We start from the raw sequence: 26084 nt of genomic DNA on the forward strand, positions 1-26084 counted from the left end.
TTGCTAGTGTCAGCTCGCAGACCAGAAAGTCCCAGGTTCGGTTACTGCTAAGGGCACGTACCTTGGTTGCAGTTTGTCCCCAGCCTGGTTGGGGTCATGTGGGTGGCGACCACCGGATGTGTCTCTCTCACATCGATGTTTCTCTCTCTCTCTTCCTCCCACTCTATCTGAAGTAAATGCAAAAAAAAAATATATATATATATATATCCTCTGCTGAGGATAAATAAACAGCAAAACAAACAAACAAAAAAACCCATGCATAACTTAGGTGTGAGAGTGGGGACAGTAAAAAAGTATTTACCATTATCTAGTGACTAAACATCTCTTTAATGAGATTAGATTTGTTGAAATCCCATGGTCTTTTATGATGTTTCATAAACAATGAGAATAGGGGATGGAACAAGTAGCAACCACCATGTTCTAGACTGGGTGTTAACTGCACTGACATTTAATACCCATTGGCGTTAAATGGAAAGGGAATTCTTTTGATAACCTCAAAGGATATTTCAAATATGTCTGTATCTTTCATTGAAATCCCATTTCCCAGATAAAGACCTCATTACCTCTCATCAGGACTACTATGATAACCCCCTGCCCAATCTTTTTGCTTCTCCTTGTGCCTATTTTCTAATCCATCCATCAGCTATCATAGCCAGAATAATATTTTACAAATATAAACCACATCATGCTACTACCCTAATTAAAATCTTCTGGAATAAAATACAAATGCCATATCATAGCCTTTGTGATACCTAGCCTCCAAGATGGCCCCTAATGATCTCAGTTTCCTGATATTCACACTCTTGAGTAGTTCTCTTCCACACTGTACCAAGGTGGTCTATGTGGCCAATAGCATACATCAGAAATGATGGTATGCCATTTCCAAAGTTAGCTTATAAAAGACTGCAGCTTCTATGTTGGGTGTTCTACATTTGCCTACCCTCTTCCTCATTCTCTTGGGTCTTTCACTCCAAGGAAGCAATACCATGTTATGAGCAGCCTCGTGCCAATAGCCAATGAGAAACTGGGGCCTGCCAGCATTCACATGAATGAGCTGGGAAGTGGACTTCTCTAGCTCCGGTCAAACTTTGAGATAGATGACTATAACCCTGGCTGACAGCTTGAATGCAACCTCATGAGGGCCCTTGATCCAGAACCACAGTTGAACCACTCCCAGATTCCTGACTCAGAAAAACTGTGTGAGAGGTTTGTCATTATGTACTGTTATTTTTGGGGGTAATCTGTTATATGGCAATAGATAATTAATATAGCCTACAAAGGTCCTGATATAACCTGATCTCTGCCTATTTTTCCAAGCTCAATTCACATTACTTTCTTCCTGCCCATGATACTCCAGTTACATATATAGGCTTCTTTTAACTCCTCCAAAGGGCCAAGCTTTTCCTACCACCTTTGTACCTGGTATTCCTTCTTCCTAGAATGCTGATCCTTCTACTATCTGAATGGCTGTTTCTTTTTCATCCTTCAATGATTTCCTCCCCTTGACTACACCTACCTAACATATATCCCATTTTTACTTCATCCAGCATCCTATTTTCTTCATAGCACTAGTCACAATCTATAATTACTGCCCACTCCCCCCCAAAAACCATTAGAATGGAAGTGCCAAAAAAGCAGGGACCATACTCATCACATTCGTTATTGTATCTCCTGTGTTTACTCAGAGTGTGGCACAGACTGGGATTTAAATGAACACTTGAAACAAACATAAAACTCACTTCAGATATTAACTATGGTAATAGAGGCCAGACATTCTTTTTTTTTTTTTTTTAAGAGAGAGAGAAACATTGATTGGCTTCCCCCTGCAGGTCCCCCCAGCAATAGGGATCTAGCCTGCAACCGGGCATGTGCTCTGACTGAAAATAGAACCTGGGACCTCTCAGTGCAGGGATGACACTCAACCAGCTGAGCCATACCGGCCAGGGCAAGACCAGACATCTTTACAGTGAGCATTGAACAGTAACACAAAGGTGATCGTTGTCAGTGGAAGTGCAATTTTATAATGATAACTGGGAGAGAGTATAGAGGATACTTACTTGCTTTTGGCCACAACAAACAGATCACTGAACAGGAAAAGATGCCGCTCCTGCTTTTGCAGGCCTCTTTTGAGTTCTACTCTGCCCTCAATTAGCAGAGTCCTATTGGAGCACACAGATGATGACAGAAATGCACCTGTGTCCATGCTAGCAGAAGGACTTTCCCTGTAACAGAGTGAACACCACAGACCCTTAGTCAAATGATCACATATAGGACTGAGTGTCTATAAAATTATAGCTTATTGTTGGTCAAGGAATACAAAATGCTATAATTTTTTAATGCAATGGCATAGTTTCCTAACTGCTTTCCTAGTCTATCTCTACACAGTAGTCTTTAACATGTCATAACGAAAATTTTCAAATATAAAGCAAAGTTGAAAGTTTTATAGTAAACACAGGTACATTCTAACATTAAAACTTTATTACACTTGCTTTAATATAGCTATCCAACTACCCATCCTTCTGTCTACTCATTAATCCATCGTATTTTTGGCATTTCAGTGTAGACTGCATAGAGCAGTACATTTCCCTTTAAATACTTCAGCATCAATAGCATTAACTAGAGTTCAATATTTATAATAAAAAAAATCTACATTATCTTATTAATCAATGTCACTCTAATAAATTTGATAAAAATAAAATGAAAGGCACATAGAACCTTGACAAAATGTATACACAATGAAATGCACAAATATTAGGTGTATATTCACTGAGTTTCAATAAGTGTATTCACCTGTATCATCTAAACCCTTATCAAGATGTAGAAACTTATCCTCACTCCAAACAAGTTCCTCTTCTCCCTTCTCAGTTGTTATATAAATCAGCTGAAGATGGCCTTTATGTACTGAGTCCCTGGACTGTTTATTTCTTCACTGCAGACTGAGACTCATTAGCCAAAAAGTCTGCTGAAACCTGTCAAATTTTTATATACTTAATTATCTAAAAAATAGCCCAAACAAGGAGATTTTTAGCTATGTATAGCTTGCTCACTTTGCATTCTCCACAAAACTATGCTCAACATTTACTCTTCATTGATAAGACAAAGCCTGTGGTTGTAAGACCACCCTTTGGAGCTTTCTGACTTAGTAGCAAGACTCCCGACCTTGCTACTGAGTGACTTCACCTAGACATGTAATCTCCAGAGACACCTATCCTCTTCTATCTGCATCGCCTCAGGAATTCCCTTGCCCTCCTACCCTTCTAGATGGTGGCCCTTTGGCCAAAAGCCTCCAGACAGTCTCATGCTGCGAGAGGCTTCCTTTCTCATGCAACCTTGTCCAGTGGTCATACCTTTTCCTTGACCAGCCCCCAAATCCTTCAAATTCCTTATGAAAGTCAATCCCTACCCTGTCAGCCTCAAGGCAACCAATATTCTGATCCCCTCACCCCACTGAAGATTAGTTTTGCCTTTCTAGAATTTCATATAAATGGAATCATAGAATTTGTCAGGGTCTCCATCAAAGTATAGGGTATAAGAAGCCATGCCTTGTCATCCCAAGTGTCTGGTTAACAGGGCAGCTACAGTAGCGGGGAGTCTGGCTTAGTCTGTGTCTAGGTTTGAACAGTATGGGTCACAGTGTCTGATCTCCCCTGGGTATACTAAAAGGCTGAGGGCCATACACCTGATAACTCTTCAGGGTGGCACCTGAATGATCAGCCATCCCTTCCTCAACTGGGAACTTCTTTGTTTTGTTTTGTTAATCCTCACCTGAGGATATTTTTTACACTGATTTTTATTTTAGAGAGAATATACAGGAGGGAGAAAAGGAGGATGGGGGGAGAGAGAGAGAGAGAGAGAGAGAGAGAGAGAGAGAGAGAGAGAGAGAGAAAGATCAATGTGAGAGAGACACATTGACTGGTTGCCACCTGAATGACTCCAACCAGGGCTGGGGATTGAACCTGCAACCCAGGTACGTGCCCTTGACTGGGAATCAAACCCAGAACCCTTTGTTTTGCAGGCTGATGCTCCAACCACTGAGCTACATTGGCCAGGGCTCAACTGGGAACTTTCAAAAAATGCAAATTCTCTGGCCCACATCAGACTTCCTGAATCCAGAAACTCCGGAGCGCTGGCTTAGCATTCCGTATTTTAACAAGCCATTTAAATGATTCTAATGCACGCTGAAGTTTGAGAGCCACTTATGACTCTGTAACACATCCTGGCTCTAACATTCTAAAATTTTACAATTGTGCATTAAAGTATAAGTAGCACATATTACTACTTTAGATAAGGTGAACTTCTGAGAGTTGTTCCATCCTTTCCTGTGGTTTTTGAGATACTGCTGTCTCTCCTAATATTTAAATTCTATGCTCACTACGTATAATTTAAAAAGGAGTATACATAAACAACAAGGCAAGTAAATCAACCAAAGCCCTTTAAAAGAAAAAGGAAAGGGAGTTTCTATGTTTGATATTATAGATTGTAATTAAACAGAGAGAAAAGGCCCATATTCATCACCACACAGAAAAATCCTTTCTATTTCAAATTCTTTTGGAGTGGGGGAGCAGGAGGAGTCATAATGGCATCTTTTATTATGTAGTGACTTTAACTTTATAGAAAATGAAATTTCATTTCTTGTGCAAACTGAGTAAGAACAATTTAGCAAACAATGAATAGATAAAAGAATGGCCAATATAGCATTTTACATAGCTTTAGTTTCTTAATTGCCTGACAGGAAGATTTTGCAAAGGGGGAAAATCATCTTTTGCATTTTGATTTTAGGTATTCAATAAATAACTTTTTGATTATAATAATAAAGCATTAGATAGCAGTATAGTTGGAGCTAGGGATGCTCAAATTATTCCTCAAAGTGTCTGATAGTAAAACTTTTAGGCTTTGTGGGTCATATGGTCTGCTGTTAACTTCAACTGCTGTTGTAACACAAAATCAGCCATTGACAATACATAAATGCATAGATGTGACAGTGATCCAGCAAAACTTTATGTACAAAAATAGGCTGCCTGTCTGGGCCATACTTTGCTGACCCTGGGTTTATGCAATACTTCCAAAATATTTAAATGCTTATAAATAATGGTGAATCTGAAGCAATTAGTGAATTAATTTTTTTTTTTTTTTGGCTTGGGGTTGCATAGACCAAAGGTTAATTAGCGTTTTTGTTTTTGTTTTTCTTTTTTGCCAAATGATTTACTATTTATGTATTTATTATCCTCACCTGATGACTTTTTTTTTTTTTTTCTCATTTATCTTCCGCTAGAGTGGGAAGGAGAGAGGGAGGAAGAGAGAGAGAAACATTGATGCAAGGGAGACACATTGAGTGGTCGCCACCTATACAACCCCAACCAGGGCTGGGGACAAACTGCAACCAAGGTACGTGCCCTTAGTGGGAACCAAACCCAGGTCTCTCTGGCTGATGCTTCAACCATTGAGCCAATCTGGCCAGGGCAAATGGTTTACATTTTAAAGCAATGCCAAAGAATTTTTATACATACTAACTCATTTTCCACCTCACAATAACACTTTCAAATTAAGTAGAGTAGATGGTGATATGGGGGAGAACTCCATCATGAGTTTAAAATATTTTTCTCTTTTAGTGTGGATTTATCAACATACATTTTAAAGATCTACATATAGTTATGACAAGAGATGCCTCAGGACTTTAGTAACTGAACCATTGATTTAACTCCCAGCCCCCACACACGATGATCATGCAGTAGAATGTACTTGAGTAAAAATAAACATCTCAGCACTCACATAATTTAAAAAGAAAAAATTCTTTTGTAGAAGAAAACAAAAACACAAATAACCTTTGTGGTTTTAAAAAGTACAATCTTAATCAGTGTTTCCTACTTAAAAATGTATTTCTCAATTATGTGACTCTGAAGTGTTTGTTTTTATTCTGAGTGCAATGTGGATGTGTTTATTTTAGTGTCTTAGAGTATGGAAATGGGGAGGAGGGTAAGATTATAACCTTCTATTTAGCCTCTTAATATAGCCTGATTAGGATACAAGTTATAATTAACGGACGTCTAAAATGATCTAACAAATACAAGAAGAGTCTAAGGATTAACCTGCTGTGGGCTTCTTATGTGTTAACATTTCATTTTCAAATAGCTTCGTGAAGCTATTTCTGAAAGGCAAAAATTGTGTCTTTGGACCTTAATCATTTTTTAAATTAAAATGATCCATTTTCTCATAAAGCTTGCCCACAGTAATATCTCTTCATAGTTATTACTAAGGCTCATTCTAAAAGCAAGTCCATGTTTAGGTTCAGTTTTAGAGGTGGTGTTGCTTCATCTTAAATTACAAAAGAAAATAAACTAAAATTTAGAATAGAATACTTCTTAGAAATGTCCATGTTTACATGTGGTAATCAATGAATGATTATGATGACAAGTATTAGATAAGACCTGCTACTCCAAATGCCATCTCTTCTATGAAAATTTTCTCTCAGTTGAGTTTTTTTAAAATTTATGATAAAACACACATAAAATAAAGCTTACCATTTTAAATGTATAATGTAGTGGCATTCAGCATATTCACAATGTTGTGCAACCACCACCACTATCTAATTCCCAAATATTTTCATCATCCCCAAAGGAAGACCTGTACCTATTATGTGTTCACTCCCCACTGCCCTCTGCATCCAATACCTGGAAACTATAAACTTCATTATGTCTCGATGGATTTGTCTATTCCGGATATTTCATATCATACAATATGTGACCGTTAGTGCATGATTTGTTTTACTTAGCATAATGCTTTCAAAGTTAATCCATACCTTAGCAAGTATCAGCACTTCAATCCTTTTTATTGATAAATAATGTTCCATTGTATAGATATAACACACTTGTTCATCTATTCATCAGTTCAGGGGCATTTGGGCTGTTTCCATTTTATGACTATTGTGAATAGTGCTGCTATAAAAATTCATGTACATATTTTTCTTAGAACATCTGTGATTTTTTCTTTCTAGTATATACCCAGGAGTGGAGATGCTGGATCATATGGCAATTCTATGTTTAAATTATTGAGGAACTGCCAAATTGTTCTCCACAGTGGCTGTACCATGTTACATTCCCACCAGCAATGTATGTGGGCGCTGGTGTTACTTTTGACTCTTCTCTCTTTTGTTCCCCACATAAAATCGTATCTTATGTTTATAGGATATCTACCTAAAAAATAAAATCTCCCAAGTCTAGATTCTCTTAATCTCTACTATAGTTTGCAATGAACTCCTAACTGGATTGTACTTCTTTGCTGTCTCTTCATTCTATGCTATTCATTTCTCACATTTATCAAAATAATCTTCCCAGTGCATATTACCAATGACCATGGCATGTACACTTTCTAAAGAGTAAGATCAACTCCTTAACCCAGCATTCAAGTTCTAGCATCTGTTTTACCCTATCTGGTCATAATGATATGTCAAGTTAGAACTCTGTATTCATATAAAGGTAATCCTAGTTAGTCTCAGAGAATAAAGTAGTCCAGAAATAATTTAGAATAAAAAGAGATAACTACTTAAATGAAACTAAAACAAAACAAAACAAAACAACCCCCCCATACTCACTATCAACATCAAAATTCTATCTTATTTAGCAATAAAAATTTGTCTATTTGAATATTCATGGCTATCTCAAATATCTCAACATTAAAAGCACATTTCAAGGAAATCTGGTCTAAAGCAATTATCTGTCTCATTGATGGGATACAACATGAGAAAGTGCTATTACATTTTAATAGTCATCATCTAAATAAACACATTCAAATTATCATAGAAAACTCTTTCACTTTTTAAATCCCAAAGCATATTCCATATTTACAAATAAGCTGCTAAGTAATTTACATGTTAACAAATACCTACAGTGCATTAAGGCCCAGGGGATACAGCAGCCAATGAAGTGACCAGGGCCATGCAAAGAATTTCACCTTTTATTCTGAGTGAGATATGAAGAGGAGATAGTTTGAGCAGAGAAGTGACAGGATCTATTAGGTAAATAGCATAGAGGGCAGCAAAGAGGAAGCATGTAATAAACACTTGCTTAAAGACAATTTAAAAGAAAATCACAGTAATGGTTTGGCTAAATTCCTTAAGTAAAAGCCCATTAGGTGCTTCTTGAAAATTCTATGATGTGGTTGTATGCAAATATAAACTATTATTTCCATTTCCAAATTAACATCAATGATTAAATGATGCATTATGTAGCTCATATTATAGAACAGAGCCTAGTGATCATGTTAATAGCAAGATTAAAATGAACTAAGGAGAAGGGCTTATGGGCTGTATGAAGGAATGGCTGGATAAAGAGAGTGAGTAGGGCTTTAAAAGCAAGAACAATACAAAGGAGAACCTTTAAATTATAATCAAAATGCTGACTGGAACAGGCAGTATATGTGATATAATGAGAAAAACTATCTTATATCAATGATGCAAATATTTAAAGAGCAAGGAAAACAAAAACATTAAGTAAGTAAAGACAAAGAGGAATTTGGAAGGAGAGTGTGATGGACAGAGGACACTAATAAATAGTTACACTAACAGAGAAAGATCCATACACAGAGATATTATTTCCAAAGAAGGAAGTAAACTACATAACTTTTTTATAGCCTTGACGCTGATAGATGCTCAACAACATCTATTAGGAATTCACTTAATAAAAAGCACTTGACAAGACATTACAAGAAAGGAGAGAACATATTGTATGAGCACTATCTCTGAGAACTTCAATTTAGTCACTTGTGTGGACTTAAAAATACTGTGCATTTTAATTATCAACTAAGTAAAACTGGGTTGAGTCACCTTATTAAATCAAATAAGATTGCCAAAATATATTTATGCCACCCAAGGAAATTTATATGTGCAGTGATTACAATGTGATATGGTTATATGTTCATTTGTTTATTCATTCAATAAAGAACCAAGTCACCAATAGGCTGACTGGGACTCCAGTAGTTTTAGTAGTTTGGTTCAGGTAATAATTATACAATGGTACACTGAAGGAAACATCCTTTAAAACATTTTTTTTTTTTTTACAGGATAGGCATTTTAAATAACTCTTTTTACCCTGTACAACTTTAATATCTACTACTCAAACAAGAAACAAAACAAAACAAACCACAGAAGTGGTAAGTATCATAGAAAAGAGTTGTAACTCAAAATACTAAGGGAGTTTAGGAGCCAGAAAGTGACCTTGGAAACAAGCAGGTAGTGAAATAGGAAGAAGAGGGGTGAGGAAGGAGGAAGACAAGAGATCAGAAAAAGTTTCACAAAGCAGTCAGTATTTATCTGAGTTTTTCAGAGTTAAGATTTGGACAAAGAGAAAAACTTCAGTATAAAAACATCAGGTGATTTGCTAAAGGCCACAAAACTGCTTAATGCAAAGCTAGGCCTGGAACATCAGTTTCCCAATGCGAACGAGTAGGCTTTGGATTAGGTATCGCATTTGGGAAACATGTTTTGGCAGTACTTTTCATCTAGTTTTCCTTATGATAAATAACCTTTGTCTATTTTTCTGTTTTTCTGTTTGAAATAAGTCACAATGAAAAAAAAATTACCAAAGGACAAAGAACAGAAAAACTTTTGCAGTTTGTTTAATATACTATATTACTTGATCTTTCCCCTCTCTACACAAAGAAAATATATGAAACCTTTTTAAAAATGTCTGTATCAGGTATATTAGCAGTATCTGACTTGCGTGTTATCATTGTTTGTTGACTGTACCACAAACATGTTACTTAGCACTTAATTATATGTCATCTTTCATGTTCTCTAGTTATTTTGTATCCATGTACCATTATTTCCAGAACTGGATGGCAGACTTCTAGTGACCATTTCACACTGTGTAGCAAGGTAGGATCCATGTCTTATTTCTGATCCCGTTTCTAGAACTATCACTTTCATAGAGGACTCAAATGTTTGCAGAATAAACAGGTAAGCAAACAAAAGTGTCTTTGGTTTCTTCTCCACCTACAAAAGTAAAGTAATCACTCAATTTATCATTCAGAAAACCAAACCAAACTCCAAAGCCACTTTGCTATGAATCTGTGTTGGTACTAATCCTGTTTCGCTGGGGGAGGGTCGGGGTGGGAATGAGAGGTCCTCTCTCTTCTGATGGATGATCACCACGAGTCCAGTGAAGCACAGGGGAATGAAAGTAACTCTCTTGAGGGGAGGCAGCCACATTTGCGTAGTTGCTTCTGTTCTCTACGTAACATTATGATTACAGTAAACCTTTACACCCATGCCACTCAATTTCTGGAATTCTTTTCCATCACTCCTCTGCAATAAAAAATAAAAGAGAAGAATTCCAGAAAGATAAACATTTGACTTCATGCAATTTTGTTCACAGTGGCAGGGCTTTTTTCAAGTGATTGAAGCATTCTGAAAAGTGAGAAAAAGCTACAAGCTATTAGAAAGAACCTAAGCCCACCCTCTCTCTCGCCCACGTTAATAGATTCTCAGACTTTCTCCTCTCATAGACTTGGTTCTGTGCACATGTACAAAAGAACATGTGAAGGTGTCCAGGATGGTTTTGAAATTCTAACCCCTGATGCAGGGCAAAGCTTTTAGTTTTGCTCCTTACAAAACTAAACTGAACAAGTGTTTACTGAACTGAAATCCAATGGAAGAAAAATGAGAAGCATTAAAGCACTCACTACCAGCTGGACACAAGTTCATGGGGACCCATCATATTACAAATGTTTTCATTGTTCTCAAATATTTTTTTTTCATGTTCAAATGGTAAGAGATTGATCACAATGGTCACAATTAATGCTAAGGAACAAATATCTTTATTTCTATTTTATTCAAAGTTTTAAAAAATGTTAGTAATAAGTAGAATACTCACAAATAACTGCTGGTGCATGTTAAAGCGTGAAGCCCCCATATTAAAAGCTAGACAAAATAAAAATTGACAGCGCAACTAAAACCAAACCACATTTTAAGTCATTTTTCACATAGCTAAAATGGCATCATTACCTTAACAAAGCAGAAAGCACGCCTTGCATCTGTGTTGGTGGAGCTGAGCAAACACACATGTGGACTAATTTATTTCCAGACTGTGAACATTTCAGTGTGTGGCTATAACGTGCTTTCTGTGACCATTCAGTGCAAGTGATAAAGCAAAGTTCCCTGTCATAGAGGCCTTGCCAGAAAGAGAGGTTAGTGGGAAACGGGTCTACCATTTCTATCATTTCCAATAAAATTATATTGGAAGTATATTCCAGAGGTTTCTGAATCTAGGGCTTTGGAGAAGATGTAAGAATAAATCTTTAAGCAGCCTACAATTGAATTTCAATGGAAGTTTCAATCTTTTTATTCTTCAGAAAACGCTTTTCCACTGACCTCAACTTTAGATATCTACAGGGAGTGTTAATATTCCACAGAATTGAATTAATTACATTTGTGCTGCCTAGACTCCATTCTCCTTTTTATTAGAACTAAGTAGATGGCCCTTGGAAGAGAAGAAAACAGAAGGAGGTGGTGGTGGTGATGGCAGGGGTGAGGGGTGCAAACCTTCCGCTCTTCTAGAACCAGAGCTTAATGTGTTCAAAATATTAGCAGAACAAAATCAGAGTCCCAGCCCTCCGCGAGGGTAAGGGCTTTAGTCTGTCTTGGTCACCGCTGTATTACTGGTGGTACCTGGTCCCAGGAAACACTCAACAAATATTTACTGATTTATGATGATAAATGTCTATCCTGTGATGGTCTTGTAAAGCTCCTTACAGACAATCATGGTTCTTTTCTGAAGGTGACAGATATAAGGGTTAGTGCCACGGGAAGAGGCAGATCTCTAAAGTGGGTGAGAGTACCTAGTCGGACTTTTTACTCTTTGATCTGCTGACTTACAACAGAGTGGAGCTCCCTGGGATTGGCTCTGAGATGGCCAGGAGAAAGAGAGGAAAGAACAGCCCTTATTTATAAATATTTTCTAATGGCATGTCACTATCTTTATTTCCCTTAAAACCCAGCATTTTTTTCTGAGTATCTTCCATGAGATGCTGATAGATGTCCAGCTACTCTACTTAGTTACTCTCAATCTTGCCGCATTTTATTTTTACATACTAGGTACTACTTACTAATTCTCTCATTTGTTTATGCTTTGCTCTCCACATCCCCCCACTAGAATACACACTGCATGAAAGTTGTCACAAACATTTGTTGAATAAATTAACCATTGCCAGGCACTGTTCTAAGAGATGGATGAGAAAAACAAAATCCTATTCCTTCTACAGTTTATGTTCTGTGAAGACATAATATGTAATACCAGGAAAAAGAAACCTGAAGGAAACACCAGATTGAAGAGGTTTCTTCACTTCCCTATTTCCAGAGCTTTTACTATGTAGAGTGAAAACTGACAAAGAAACTTTCTTTCCCCAGCTGAACATCTGACAGGAGTAGTTTCCCATTTACATTGAACGCACATTGAGAAATGCAGTCCTGTGTTTTGCCTAGGTAATCCCATTTAGTCTTTCCTGGCTGTGATGCTGGCACTAAGGGAAGGTTACCATATCTACATTTGGGTCAAAGTCTTATATAGCCAGTGTGGTGACAACAATAATAACTACAGAAAGATCCTCAATGGTATATGAAAGTCAAGGGACAAGATACTGAAATGAGAGTTGCAGCCATCCCTCCCAGCCTGGATATTCTCCCTCTACTATCAGTGTAGGAGGATCTGGGTTTTACTTACTCAGCTTGAGAGTTTCTGAGCTTCTCTGTTAATTTTGTAAAATTCTTGGCCATTATATATTCAAATATTTTTTCTGCCTCATTTATGTTTGGTACTCTTCTATAGCTCCTGGATGCTGCACATCTTTTTTTGTGTGTATGTGTTTCACTTTGGAAAATTTCTGTTAATCCATCTTTAAGTTTACTGATTATTTCTTTAGCTATGTCAAGTATGAGGATAAATCTGTTGAAAGATTTCTTATCTTTAATAGCACATGTTCTTTAAGATTTCCATTTGATAATTCTTTATTTTCCATCTCTCTGATAAAATTTCCCATCTGTTCATGAATGCGTTCTACCTTTTCCATTAGATCCTTTATATATTAACCATAGTCGTTTTAATGTTCATGTCTGCTAGTTCCAGCATCTGGTTTATTTCTCAATCTGGTTATGGATGTTTTACTTTACACCAGGGTTTTTTTTTTTTTTTTCCTATTTAATGTGTTATGAAGTTTTTGGTTGATTACTGGACATTGTTATAGAAGAACAGAGAGTGAATTAAATAGTATTTACTCATGGGAGTGGGCATGCATCTTCTTCTGTTCTGCCACTAGCATGTGAGGCTGAGACAATTTAGCCAATAACTGAGTGTTTGGCTTTGCTGTTGCTATCTTTAACCTCAGTGTACAGACTTCAGATTCTATAGTGGTGAAATACTGTTCCTAGTGCTTAGGGTGTGGCCTGAAATACCAGAGTTCTTCTCACTGTTCCTGCTCCACTTTCAGCTTTTAGCACTTCCTGATTGCCTGCTCTATAGCAGGGACAGAGAAGGAGAGGTGGGGTGCCTTTCACCAGCTATTGCTCTTGCCCTAGAAGTAGACTCTTACTGCTTGTTATTCAGCATTGGGCTCTTCATGTGGGCACATGAGATTTTCAGTCCTCCTGGTGTCTCAATTTTTGCAGAGTATGTGCACCTGGGCCACTGAGGTAGGGTCTTCTCATATTCCATCCCTCCTCAAACCCATGGCAGCCAAGTCTGCCTTGAATTTGTGACAGATCTTGAGCAGAAGAGTTTCTGGCTTCCTCCTAAATGGTAGTAGACTTCTTATTTTTATAGGTCAGAATCCTGGAACTAAGAGGTTTTTCTGCCCTTCCCATATGGGTAGATAATCCAGAACAGGGAATATCTGCCCAAGTCCTGCAGGTGAGGAAGGTATTCCACTCTAACAGGTAGATGGATTTTGCTTCCACCCCTTCCCAGGAAGTGATGGAACCTCACCTGGGCCCTGATGGTGAGAGGGCTTGCTATCCTTCCCTTGATGGCTTTAGGCTTTTGCTTACTATGAAAGAAGGCTGAGGAAGAAGGCAGTGTTTCATGCCTATCGCACAGAGGATACTAATAAATTTTTGCATGCCTGTACCATTTTGCATGCCTTTTTTCCATCTTCTGATTTACCTCTAACCTTTCTTGTAAGAAAACCAGTAGAGGCCCATGAAAAAAAAAAATGCGGCTCCTAGTTAAACTGATACTTTGGCTCACACAAGGCCCTTAAGAAATGCATTAAACTTTTAGTAGATCTCTTCTTACTCAATTTGATGACAGTTACATCTTCATCCTATGCTCTTCCAAAGTTGAAACAATGTATGTGTTCTATCTTTTTTCAGAGAGGCTTGTCACTCTTTGGAATTTAGTTCACTTAGTTCTAAACAAATTCAGTTCACTAATGAATTTAAGAAAAGCTATAATTTTAAAAATTATATGGCCTTTGTTCATTGTTATTGATGGAATGATGATCTCTTGAGGATTTATTTTATTAAAGAAAGCAACAGTTAGCCAGTTAATATTTTTTCAACCCTTGGTCCTTGAAGGTATAAGTTAAATCTCCTTCTTTCTCTTCTTCTTTTTGATTAAGTCCATCCCAGTTATAAATTTTTAAGATTCTGAGACTATCATAGAATGGAAGTATAAATGTAGGCTAGAGTTATGAGGAAAGAGAATAAAAAACTAAATTTGGCTATGAGGTAGTCTTTGGCCATTGAGAGAGACAGACCATAAAGAAGTGATTATGTTACAGTGTGTGGTGAGAGGGAAATACTATAGTTTAAATGAAAAATCATGATGGGAATTTTAGCATGAAGAGTTGGGGGAACTTGAAGAGGGAAGACAGAAAAATCTGGGCAGAAAAGATGTCTTTGAAGTAGTTCTCTAAGTAGAGAAGCAGAAGAAGGGAGTATATTCAAGGAAAAGAGAGGCAAATAAACCACAGAGGTGTTTAGGGTTGAAGGCATGGGGAGAGAATACTAAGAGATGGGGATTAAGAATATAAATTTTGGAGTTAGACAGACCTGAGCTTCAAACTTGGTCTGCTATTTCAAGACTGTGTGACTTGGGACAGTTGGTTAAGCCCTTTAAAGTGCATTTTGCTGGTCTGTGAAATGAAAATATTAAAGCTTACTTCTCAGGGTTGTTGTGAGGATTAAATGAGACAATCCACCTAAGGTACTAGCTAAGCACATCTGGAACAGGTCCGTGCTCAACACATAACGGCTGTTACTACTAGTACCAGTGGTTCCCCATCACACTGTGGAGGCACCACACAGGCTTTGCAGCCGTAGTTATGTGGGAAGTCTACAGTGGTTGCTTGCTTTAGAAAAACAATTGCCTGCATGTAGCCTGAGTATAATATCCCTCTTCTTCTTTAAGATATTACAGTTCCTATCTCTTTTTTGGTACAAAAACTAGAATACATATTTAAAAGTAGTGTATGAGAGAAATTGCAAGTGACAATTTACTCTTGGCAATTAGGAAGAACTACTAATTCCATCTGTTTCACTGTGTCTCTGTAGGAGGGAAAGAAGATGAAAAAAGGGTATGTGCTGAAAAACCATTCTTATTTATAGCACAGAGTTAAACCTAGGTTCACCTAATGCAAATAGAGTAAAATATGACTATATTGATCTGTAGTGACTCAATGACTCATTTTTTTTACTGAGACCAAAGTCTGGCTCAGGTCTACAACATCCAAGACTCATTCTGATGACAATTACATCTTCATCCTATGCTCTTCCAAAGCTGAAACAATGTATGTGCCCCATCTCTTTTCAGAGGGGCTTGTTTCGCTTTGGAATTTAGTTCACTCGGTTGTCTTACAAACTCAGCTCATGAAAGTCAAGAAAAGCTGTTTATTGTTAGCTTGCTTTTGCTTGGGCTACTAGAGGCAGACATTTAGTAATCCTGAAGAAGCCTGGAAATTGCACTCCCAGTGTTGCTAAGGATTAACTGTATTACCTGAATCTGGTTCCCTGGGCTATACTACCTGTCTATGGCTTAACCACTTCTGATAATAAGACTTTGCCTAGAGAGTACCCTAGAACAGTGGTTCTCAAATTTAGCCTGAATCTGAATCACATATAGAATTTGTTAAAATACAGAATTCTGGGCCCTAGTCCTAGAATTTTTAAAATATGTGTTTATTAATTTCAGGGAGGGGAAGGGAGATGGAGCAAGGGATAGAAACATCAATGAGAGAGAAACATTGATTGGCTACCTCAAGCAAGGCCCCTACTTGAGATCGAGCCCACAACCTGGGCATGTGCCTTACTGGGAATCAAACTGGCAACCTCCTTGTGCATGGGACGATGCTCAACCAACTGAACCACACTGGCTGGGAAGTCTTAGAATTTTTTTTTAAATCCTCACACAAGGATGTTTTCCCATTGATTTTCGGAGAGAGTGGGAAGGGGGGGGGAGGGAGGGAGGGAGGGAGAGAGAGAGAGAGAGAGAGAGAGAGAGAGAGAGAGAGAGAGAGAGACATCGATGTGAGAGAGAGACATCAATAGGTTGCCTCCCACATGACCCCAACCAGGACCAGGGATCAAATCGCAACCGAGGTACGTGCCCTCGAACCTGTGACTCTTTAGTCTGTGGGCCTACGCTCTAACTGCTGAGCCAAACTGGCCAGGGCCAGTCTTAGAATCTTTGATTCAATATGGGGTGGGGCTCTATAATCAATATTTCAAACGTATTCTCTGGTGATGCTGATGCTCTTGATTCCAGGACCACACTCTAAGGATCACTGCCCTCAGATTTAGTTCAGAGTGGTGTTCCTTCTAGTCACCTGAGGTGTGTGTTAGAACTGTGAGAATGAGATTGTGAATAACCAATAACAGGGTAAGGCAAAGACTGGAAGGAAAGAGGGACATACTTTTTCCATCAGTTTTTGAAAGGGGTTAATCCTGAGGCTTCACGTGGGGGTAGATAGAAGAGTGTTGCAGGCCAGCCTTTTTTCATATTATTTTCATAGATCCTAGGAATACATAGCCAACTTTATCCAAGCCCATCAACAGTAGCTCTATCCTACTTCCTACACCAAGGCAGAGTGGATAGTCTCAGGAATACAATCTCTAAGGACAATCATCCTGATCTTTTCCCAAAGGTTACTCTTCTCAGAACTAAAAGAGGTTACCCACATTTCTAGGTGCTTACTTTCAATGCCTCAGAGAACAAGCAGGCACTTTTGCTGTTCTTTTTCTGAATGTTCTGTGCTTGATTACATTGGCCTCTTTTTCATCTACTCTCTTTTTTTAAGGCCAGAGATGAGAGAAAAATTGAGGCTAGAGGGACAGTGAAAACCTGGGCCCCAGCCCTGGCTCTAACACTCCCTTTCTGTATAATCTAAACTATACAATCTTGCTCAGTCTTAGGCTCTTTATTCATAAAATAAAAAAGAATGATGGGAGGATCTATATAATTATTTTAGAAGAGTCTTTCCAATTCTAAAGCTCCATGATTTCTAAGATTCCACATTTCCTTACTAGTACAAAAAGAGAAATGTATGTATCTGAGATGAACAGAAACTATTAAGAAACTTTAAATTCCACTGGAATTTATAATTACCCTTCTAAGTTGCATAGTTCAATCTGGTAGCTTCAAGCCACAGATAGAATATTTTCATTATCTCCAAAAACACTATCTGTCGGCCTGCTTCCGAGGTCTGACCGTAACAGAGCAAATGATTCTCTTTTCTTTTCCACTGAGGCACATTTCTTTCCTCCTCCCTCTGTTCCTTTTCCCCCAACAATAAAACTCTGCCTGGAATCGTTGAAATACTTTCCTTAATCTTAACATTATGTTATAGTTGTAACCACAACTATGCATCAGATATATGTAAATTCACATCAAAATTCTATTTCTAGAGTAAAAAATAATTTTTATTTTTGCCAAGGAATGAGTTCTTGAGTATTACAACAGCCTCTAGAAATCTTTAAAATAATAGTTTCTCATCTGCCTAGAATAGTTTAGTCATAATTCTGATTTTAAGCTAGGGAATTCTGCCCACAATGTCACACACGTAGTAGAACCATGGATATCCATCTCAACAGCTTACTCCTTTAGCACCTGGGTTCCTCCCTGTACTTTCAGGAGACCTCCTTTCTCCACTGTGTGAAGTTCTATGTGTAAGTTCTCTCATTCCTTCTATAAGCATTACTGTCAATAACATGAGTTCTGGAGTCAGACATACCTGAATTTAAATACTGGTATTTCCATTTACTTGTTGTGCACCTTAATGTATAAACTCTAGGGGCTTAATTTTTTCTTATCTATAAATAAGGATAATTAAAAGTATCTATCGCATAGCACTGTGGAAATTAAAATGAAGCAATGTATTTAAAAGCACTTAGCAGATAAGAGAACAAAAAGTTAGCTACTGATATAAAAAAAAAAATCACATGAAATTCAAATTCTTGCACAAAGAACAGAATATCTAGTAAGGGCCAAAATATCAACTCACAGGTTACTTTTTAATTGCAAAGGGGGGAAAACTTTTACAAAGGGTAACAGATCATCTTAGCCAAGTAAGATAACCTGACATTACATACCTCCTGAAGTCATGCAATATGAAATACACTGTATAATTTGTAAGAAACATTTTCGCACATAATGATATACGCAACTTTCAATGTATAGAAAATATTGGAGAAATAAAGGAACACATCTAATAACAACACAAAGAAACAAGACAAATCCCAAATGTGGCTGTAGTGGTCAGTCTCTAGGTTGGCATGCCATGGTATCTGCCTATTGGTATTCATACCCTTACATGCCTTTTCATACTGCACTAGTGCTGGTCCCTATGACCAAGAGAATTTGGCAGAAGTTAACACTATATCACTTCCAAGATGAAGTTATAAAAATACTTTAGCTCTCAGCTTGGTCAGTCTCTGTGTGTGTGTGTGTGTGTGTGTGTGCATGAGCATGTGTGTGTATGTCTTTCTCTTGGATTGCTTACTGTGGATTGCAACTGTCAGTTGCCATGTTGTTAGCAACCCTATGGAGAGACCACATCGCAAAAAACTAAGCCCTCCTTCAGCGCCAAGGCCATGGTTTGAAGTGTACTAAAGAGTCTGTCGAGAGGCTGAGCAAGCGGCACCAGCACCATATCCTAGCATGTGATCCCAAGCAGGGCCTGGAACAATCCTCGGCACCTAACTGGATTCAAAGAAACCTCCAACATCAGTGAATTCTCTGCCAGCAGTGTGGCCAACTGTAGAGCTAGATTCCTCATTCCTGGGCTGTTGGCTAGGAGAAGAAGGGTTACTTTGCAGACCAGTGCTCCTCTTCCAACTGTACCCCCTTCGCAATACAGATGAGCCCTTCCAGTATAAAACTAAGTGGACTAGACTTGCAGCCACTGAACCCCTTCTGATTAATTCTACATCCTGCCTCACTCTCATCCCCCTCTCAGTTGTTATAACAGCTGTAACTCAAAGACCTTGAATATCAAGGTCTTTTATTATTCTTTGTGCCCAGTTAATATCGCTTGCATTCTTTGGCCAGGATAAAGGAGTCAAGTTCTTAATCTCTCTCTCTCTCTCTCTCTCTCTCCACACACACACACACACACACACACACACACACACACACACACACCCTTCCTTTTCCCCAAATCACTGAAGCTTTCTAATGCATTAGTGGGGATTCATCAGGTGCTGTCCAACAAGTGAGCAATCTGGACAGTGAGCACAGTATTTGTGTAGGGCGGGGAAGGATCTTTTTCTTCTTCCAGGTAGTTGAAGGGGATAGGGTGGGGGCTGGGCTTACTCCGTGGTTAGGTTAGATGTTCCCTCTTGATGGGCACTTCCATTTTTTAAGAGGTTATAAATAGTTTCTAATTAAAATGAGAATTAGGAGTGAGGCAAGTGTGGGAATCAGGCAGGAAGATGCCCTCTTACCTGGTGTGCTTCCTGGCCTGGGGCTAAATGCCCTCACTAGAAGACAAGCTCAGCATAAAGGGATGGCATGGACAGCCTTACCCGAGAAGAATAATTTCTCACTGCTTGGTCCTCATTTATAACACAAAAGCAGAGTAGTGTTTTGTATTTAAATACAAAAAGAAAAAAAATTATACATAGCTGGGTGTACAGATATGCATGTTTTTTCTAAAGGAGAAAAATCATTCTGGTCACTGGGAGCCAAATTTGAGGCCAGTTGTCTGGATAGAAATAAGGCTCTTCTTCTGAGTGGGGGCTGAGGGTGGCTGGTACACTGTCACTACCATTTAAGGGTTTCTTTGTGCCCTGCTGCCCTCTGGAGCAGGTGGACACTGGTTGGGTGACAGGAGGAAGCATCTTATACCAGCAGCAGTCACTAGAGCCCTGTGGCTTTGATTTAAGGACACATGTATACCCAATAGTTTAGAATTATGAGTTGGCTGGTCACCTGGAGCATGCACATTACTGGCCAAGGGGTATATAGTTATTTTCTAGAGGATTAGCATGTCACTAAATCAAGCCTTTTGATATATTAAATTTTTTTTTTAAAAAGTAGACAACAAAAAACTGAGTGCTCCTGTCAAAAGCCACATGAGTGAGTTGCTGATAGTGGATCCCCCAGCACCAGTCACACCATCAGAAGACTGCAGTACCAGATGACACCTTGACTGCAACCTCATGAGAGGTTCTGAGCCAGACCTGCCCAGCTAAACTGCTTCTAGATTTCTCATTCTCAGAAACGGTGTGAACTAATAAGTGTTTGCTGGCATCAGCTTCTACGATAGAGGTAATTTGTTACACAGAAATACATAACTAATATGTTGACTCTTCTCCAGACAAATTCAGAATTTAGGACTAGTCTCTTCAAAAAGTTAATAAATAAAGATTTAAGAAAAGTTGCAGGGATTGTTCTATTTCACAAGAGACTAAGGAAACATAATAGCCAAATGCAATTGTGAACTTTGATTTATATCCTGGTTTAAAAATGGTAATTATTTTAAAATGTAGAGATTATTAGGACAATTTTAGTATAAGTATGTATAGGATGATGTTAAGGAAAAATTATATTTTCTTGGTTTTGTTGTATAGAATAATGATTTATATCTAGGAGTTTTATGGTTAAGTATTTTGGTGAAAGCACTATGTCTCAATTTAATTTCAAATAGGTCATAAATAGAGAGATACTTAGATGAATACAGATGAAATAAATATGGCAAATGTTAACAATTATAAATAAAATATAGGTAGTGGGTATATGAGTAATCATCATACTATCCTGTATACTTTTGTTTATGTTTGAAATTTTTCATAATTAGCTCTGGGCTGGTGACTCAGTTGGTTGGAGCATTGTCCCACACACCAAAAAGGTGATGGGTGCAATTCCCAGTCAGGGTACACACCCGGGTTTTGGGTTAGATCCCCGGTTGGGGCATGTACTGGAGGCAACCAATCGATGTTTTGGTCTCTCTTCCTTAATCTCTCTAAAAAAAAAAAAAATCAATAAAAAAACCTTAAAATTTTTCCTAATTACAATGTTAAAACCAATTAAATGTCCCCTCACAAATTAGTTATCTCTAATTGTCATTGGATTAAAAAAGTTCAGTCCAATGAGAACTGAATCCAGATTTTTACATTACAAATTACTGATATTCAGTTTAGAAGTTTGCACAATTCCAAACAAATATCTCAGAGGACCATAGTTGAACCAGTAGTTCCATTTCAATGTTATTCCATCTCTCCAGAGTTTGCTGGAAGTTAAAAAATAAAAACTTAGTCCTGATTCCTTTGTCTTCTTTTCCTGTTTTCATCTTATTTTATTTTTTATTAAAGCAGACAATTACCAAGTCCTAGAGGAATTAGTGTTTTTCAGTATCCAGGTGCACAAACATAAACATAAATTCATTTTCATATAATAAATAAAAGGTTATGTGTCTATCCAAAACACTGGGGTAGGGGCAGAGTGGGATAAAAAGAAGCAGGAGGACAAGAAATTCACGTTCAGAAGTCAACTGAAAAAGGACCTTTAAAACAAATGGGCTAACCCTGGCCAGTTTGGCTCAGCGGTTAGATTGTCGGCCTGTGGTCCAGAGGGACTGGGGTTGGGTTCCCGCTAAGGGCATGTACCTCGGTTGCAGTTTGTCCCCTGCGCTGGTTGGGTCGTGCGGGTGGCAGCCACCTGATGTGTCTCTTTCACATCGATGTTTCTTTCTCTCTCTCTCTTCCTCTCTCTCTCTCCCACTCTAGCTGAACAAAAAATAAAAAAAAATGTCCTAGGGTGATGGTAAAAACAACAACAACAACAAAAACCCCAATGAGCTAATTGGAAAATTTAGTAAAAATTTTACTTCTTACTATAATACTGATATGAAAATAATTATCTTGGTGTAAGTTCTCAGTTTATGAAAAATAAAGTGACACTCTCATCATTAACACATCCAAAGTATACTTCAAAGGAATTGACATAGTCAAAATGATAATTCAGTATTTATTTATTTTTAATTTCTTTATTTTTGTTACAGATGTTTCTCCTTTTCCCCCAATTGATTCCCCCACACTGTCCCCAGCTTTGTTGTCCATGACCTATGTTCATGCATATATGCATATAAGTTCTGTGGTTTATCTCTCAACCACCACCCCCTCTTCTGGGGATTGTCAGTGTGTACCCCACTTCCACGTCTCTGGGACGACCCCATTCCTCAGACTGTTATGTTCATTATATTTCACAAATAGGTGAGATCATATGATACTTGTCTTTCTGTATTTGGCTTGTTTCGCTTAGGATAATACTTTCCAGGTCCTTCCATGTCGTCTCAAAGGATGAGAAATCTTTCTTTCTTACAGCAGCATAGTACTCCATTGTGTATATGTACCAGCGCTTTTTAATCCATTCGTATACTGATGGACAGACACTTGGGCCGTTTCCAGATCTTAGCTATTGTAAATAGTGTTGCTACAAACATGGGGATACATATATTCTTTCTGATTGGTGTTTCAGGCTTCTTAGGGTATATTCCTAAAAGTGGGATCACTGGGTCAAAAGGAAGTTCAAATTTTAATTTTTTGAGGTAACACCATATTGTTTTCCATAGTGGCTGCACCAGTCTGCATTCCCACCAGCAGTGTACTAGAGTTCCCTTTTCTCCACACCCTTGCCAACACTTGTTGTTTGATGATTTGGTGATGGTGGCCGTTCTGACAGGTGTGAGGTGATACCTTGTTGTTTTAATTTGCATCTCTCTGATGATTAGTGATGTTGAGCATTTCTTCATATGTCTCTTAGCCATTTGTATGTCCTGTTTGGAGAGGTGTCTATTTAGTTCCTCTGCGCATTTTTAAATTGGGTTCTTTGTCTTCCTTTTGTGGAGTTGCATGAGCACTCTCTATATATAGGAAATTAGCCCCTTATCTGATATATCATTGGCAATTATGCTCTCCCATACAGTGGGTAGCCTTTCCATTTTGATGACTGTATCTTTCACTGTGGAGAAGCTTTTGAGTTTGATGTAGTCTCATGTGTTCATTTTCTCCTTTGTTTCCGTTGTCTTAGGTGATGTATCAGTGAAAATTCTGCTGCATATGATGTCTGAAATTTTGTTGCCTACATTTTCTTCTAAGATTTTTTTGGATTCATGAGTCACATTTAAGTCTTTTATCCATTTTGGGTTTATTCTTGTGTATGGTATAAGTTGATGGTCTAGTTTCATTTTTTTGCATGTAGCTGTCCAATGTTCCCCACACCATTTATTAAAGAGGCTGTTTTTACTCCACTGTATGTTCTTGCCACCTTTGTTAAATATTAATTGAGCATATTGCCTTGGGTCCATTTCTGGGTTCTCTGTTAGGTTCCACTGGTCTATATGCCTGTTCTTGTGCCAGTACCAGGCATTTTGATTAGAGTGGCTTTGTAGTATAACCTGAAATCTGGTAATATGATCCCTCCAACTTTGTTCTTCTTTTTCAAGATTGGTGTGGCTATTTGGGGTCTTTTTTGGTTCCACATGAACTTTTGAAGTATTTGTTTTAGTTCTGTGAAGTATGTCATTGGTATTTTGATGGGGATTGCATTGAATCTATAGATTGCTTTGGGTAGTACTAACATTTTAATGATGTTAATTCTTCCAATCCATGAACAGGGTATGTGCTTCCACTTTTTCATATCTTCCTGTATTTCTTTTTTCAATGACCTGTAGTTTTCTGTGATGAAGTCCTTTATTTCTTGGTTAAGTTTATTCCTAGGTATCTTAATTTTTTGGCCCAATGATAAATGAGATTGTTTTCTTAGTTTCTCTTTCTGTGAGTTCATCATTAGTGTATAAGAATGCCATTGATTTCTTGATGTTAATTTTGTATCCTGCTACTTTGCCAAATTCATTTATTAAGTCTGGAAAAATTTTGATGGAGTGTTTGTGGTTTTCTATGTATAGCATGTCATCTAGGAATAATGACAGTTTCACTTCCTCCTATCCAATTTTGATTCCTTTTATTTATTTTTCCTGTCTGATTCCTGTGGCTAAGACTTCCAGTACTAGGTTAAATAAGAGTGGCAAAAGTGGGCATCCTTGTCTTGTTCCTGTTCTTAAGGAAAATGCTTTTAGTTTTTGCCCATTGAGTATGATGTTGGCTGTAGGTCTTTCATATATGGCTTTTATTATGTCGAGATATGATCCCTCTATTCCCATACTGCTGAGCGTTTTTATCAGAAATGGATGCTGGATTTTGTCGAGCTTTTTTGGCATTTATTGATATGATCAAGTGGTGCTTATTCTTCATTTTATTTATGTGGTGTATCACGTTTATTGATTTGTGAATATTGTACCAGCCTTGCATCCCTGAGATGAATCCCACTTGGTCATTGTGAATAATTTTTTTGTTGTATTGCTGGATCCGATTTGCTAGTATTTTGTTCAGGATTTTGGCGTCTATGTTCATCAGGGAATTGGCCTGTAGTTTTCTTTTTTTGTAATGTCTTTTTCTGGTTTTGGAATTAGAATTATGCTGGTTTCATAAAACAAGTTTGGAAGTCTTCCTTCTTCTTGAATTTTTGAAATAGTTTGAGGAGAATGGGTGTTAGTTCTTTGAATTTTCAGTAAAACTCCCCTATGAAGTCATCTGGGCCTGGGCTTTTGTTTGCTGAGAGAGTCCTGATTACATCTACAATTTCTTCTGTTGTTATTGGTCTGTTCAAGTTTTCTCTCTCTTCTTGGTCCAGTTTTGGAAGACTCTGTGTTTCTAGAAATTTGTCTATTTCGCTTAGATTGTCAAATTTGTTGCTGTATAATTGTTCATAACATTTGTTAACAATCTGTTGTATTTCTGTGATGTCAGTTATCATTTCTCCTCTTTCATTTCTGATTTTGTGTATTTGGGTTCTCTCTGTTTCTTGGTGAGTCTAGCTACGGGTCCATCAATCTTGTCTATCTTTTTGAAAAACCAGCTCTTTGTTTCATTGATCCTTTGAATTATTATTATTTTTTTTGGTCTCCATTTCATTTATTTTTGCTCTCATCTTTACTATTTTCTTCCTTCTACTTGCTCTGGGGTTTTGATTGCTTTCTAGTTCTTTAAGTTGTGAGGTTAGATATTCTGAAATTTTTCTTGCTTCTAGAGGTAGGCCTGTAGTGCTATGAATTTCCCTCTCAGAACTGTTTTCCCTGCATCCCATAGATTTTGTGTTGTGTGTTCATTTTCATTGGTTTCCAGGAATTTTTTAATTTCTTCTTTGATCTCCATGCTAACCCATTCATCATTCAATAACGTGGTATTTAGCTTCCATGTGTTCAAATGTCTTTGCATGTTCTTGTTGCAGTTGATTTCTCATTGCATGCCATTTTGTTCTGAGAAGATGCTTGATATGATTTCAATTTTCTTGAACTTGTAGAAACTTAGTTGGTGTCCAAACATGTGGTATATCTTTGAGAATGTCCCATGTGCACTTGAGAAGAATGTGAAATCTGTAGTTTTGAATTCTGTAGCGTAATTCTCTGTAATTATCTATTAAATCTATTTGATCTATCACTTCATTTAGAGTCTATGTTACCTTGTTAATTTTTTTTTTCTTGAAGATCTATCCACTGATGTCAGCAGGGTGTTGAAGTCCCCCACTATGATTGTATTGCTGTCGATT

The 26084-nt window shown here is 37.7% G+C and overlaps 1 protein-coding gene and 1 long non-coding RNA gene across 2 annotated transcripts in view; one reads left to right on the forward strand and one right to left on the reverse strand.

Annotated features, from left to right (window-relative positions):
- Positions 1-26084, reverse strand: part of ARHGAP20 (Rho GTPase activating protein 20) — a 125277-nt gene that overhangs the window by 47536 nt on the left and 51657 nt on the right. The window contains exon 3 of the mRNA XM_036258882.1: positions 2058-2222. Within this exon, the coding sequence (XP_036114775.1) occupies positions 2058-2222 (165 nt within the window). The remainder of the gene's footprint in view (positions 1-2057; positions 2223-26084) is intronic.
- On the forward strand, positions 9053-20734 carry LOC118628131. The gene is made up of 3 exons (XR_004959255.1): positions 9053-9144; positions 9792-9868; positions 20514-20734. It is a non-coding gene; the product is annotated as an uncharacterized LOC118628131 (long non-coding RNA).

This window comes from Molossus molossus, unplaced genomic scaffold, assembly GCF_014108415.1.
Source record: "Molossus molossus isolate mMolMol1 unplaced genomic scaffold, mMolMol1.p scaffold_m16_p_13, whole genome shotgun sequence".
Taxonomy (NCBI): Eukaryota; Metazoa; Chordata; class Mammalia; order Chiroptera; family Molossidae; genus Molossus; species Molossus molossus.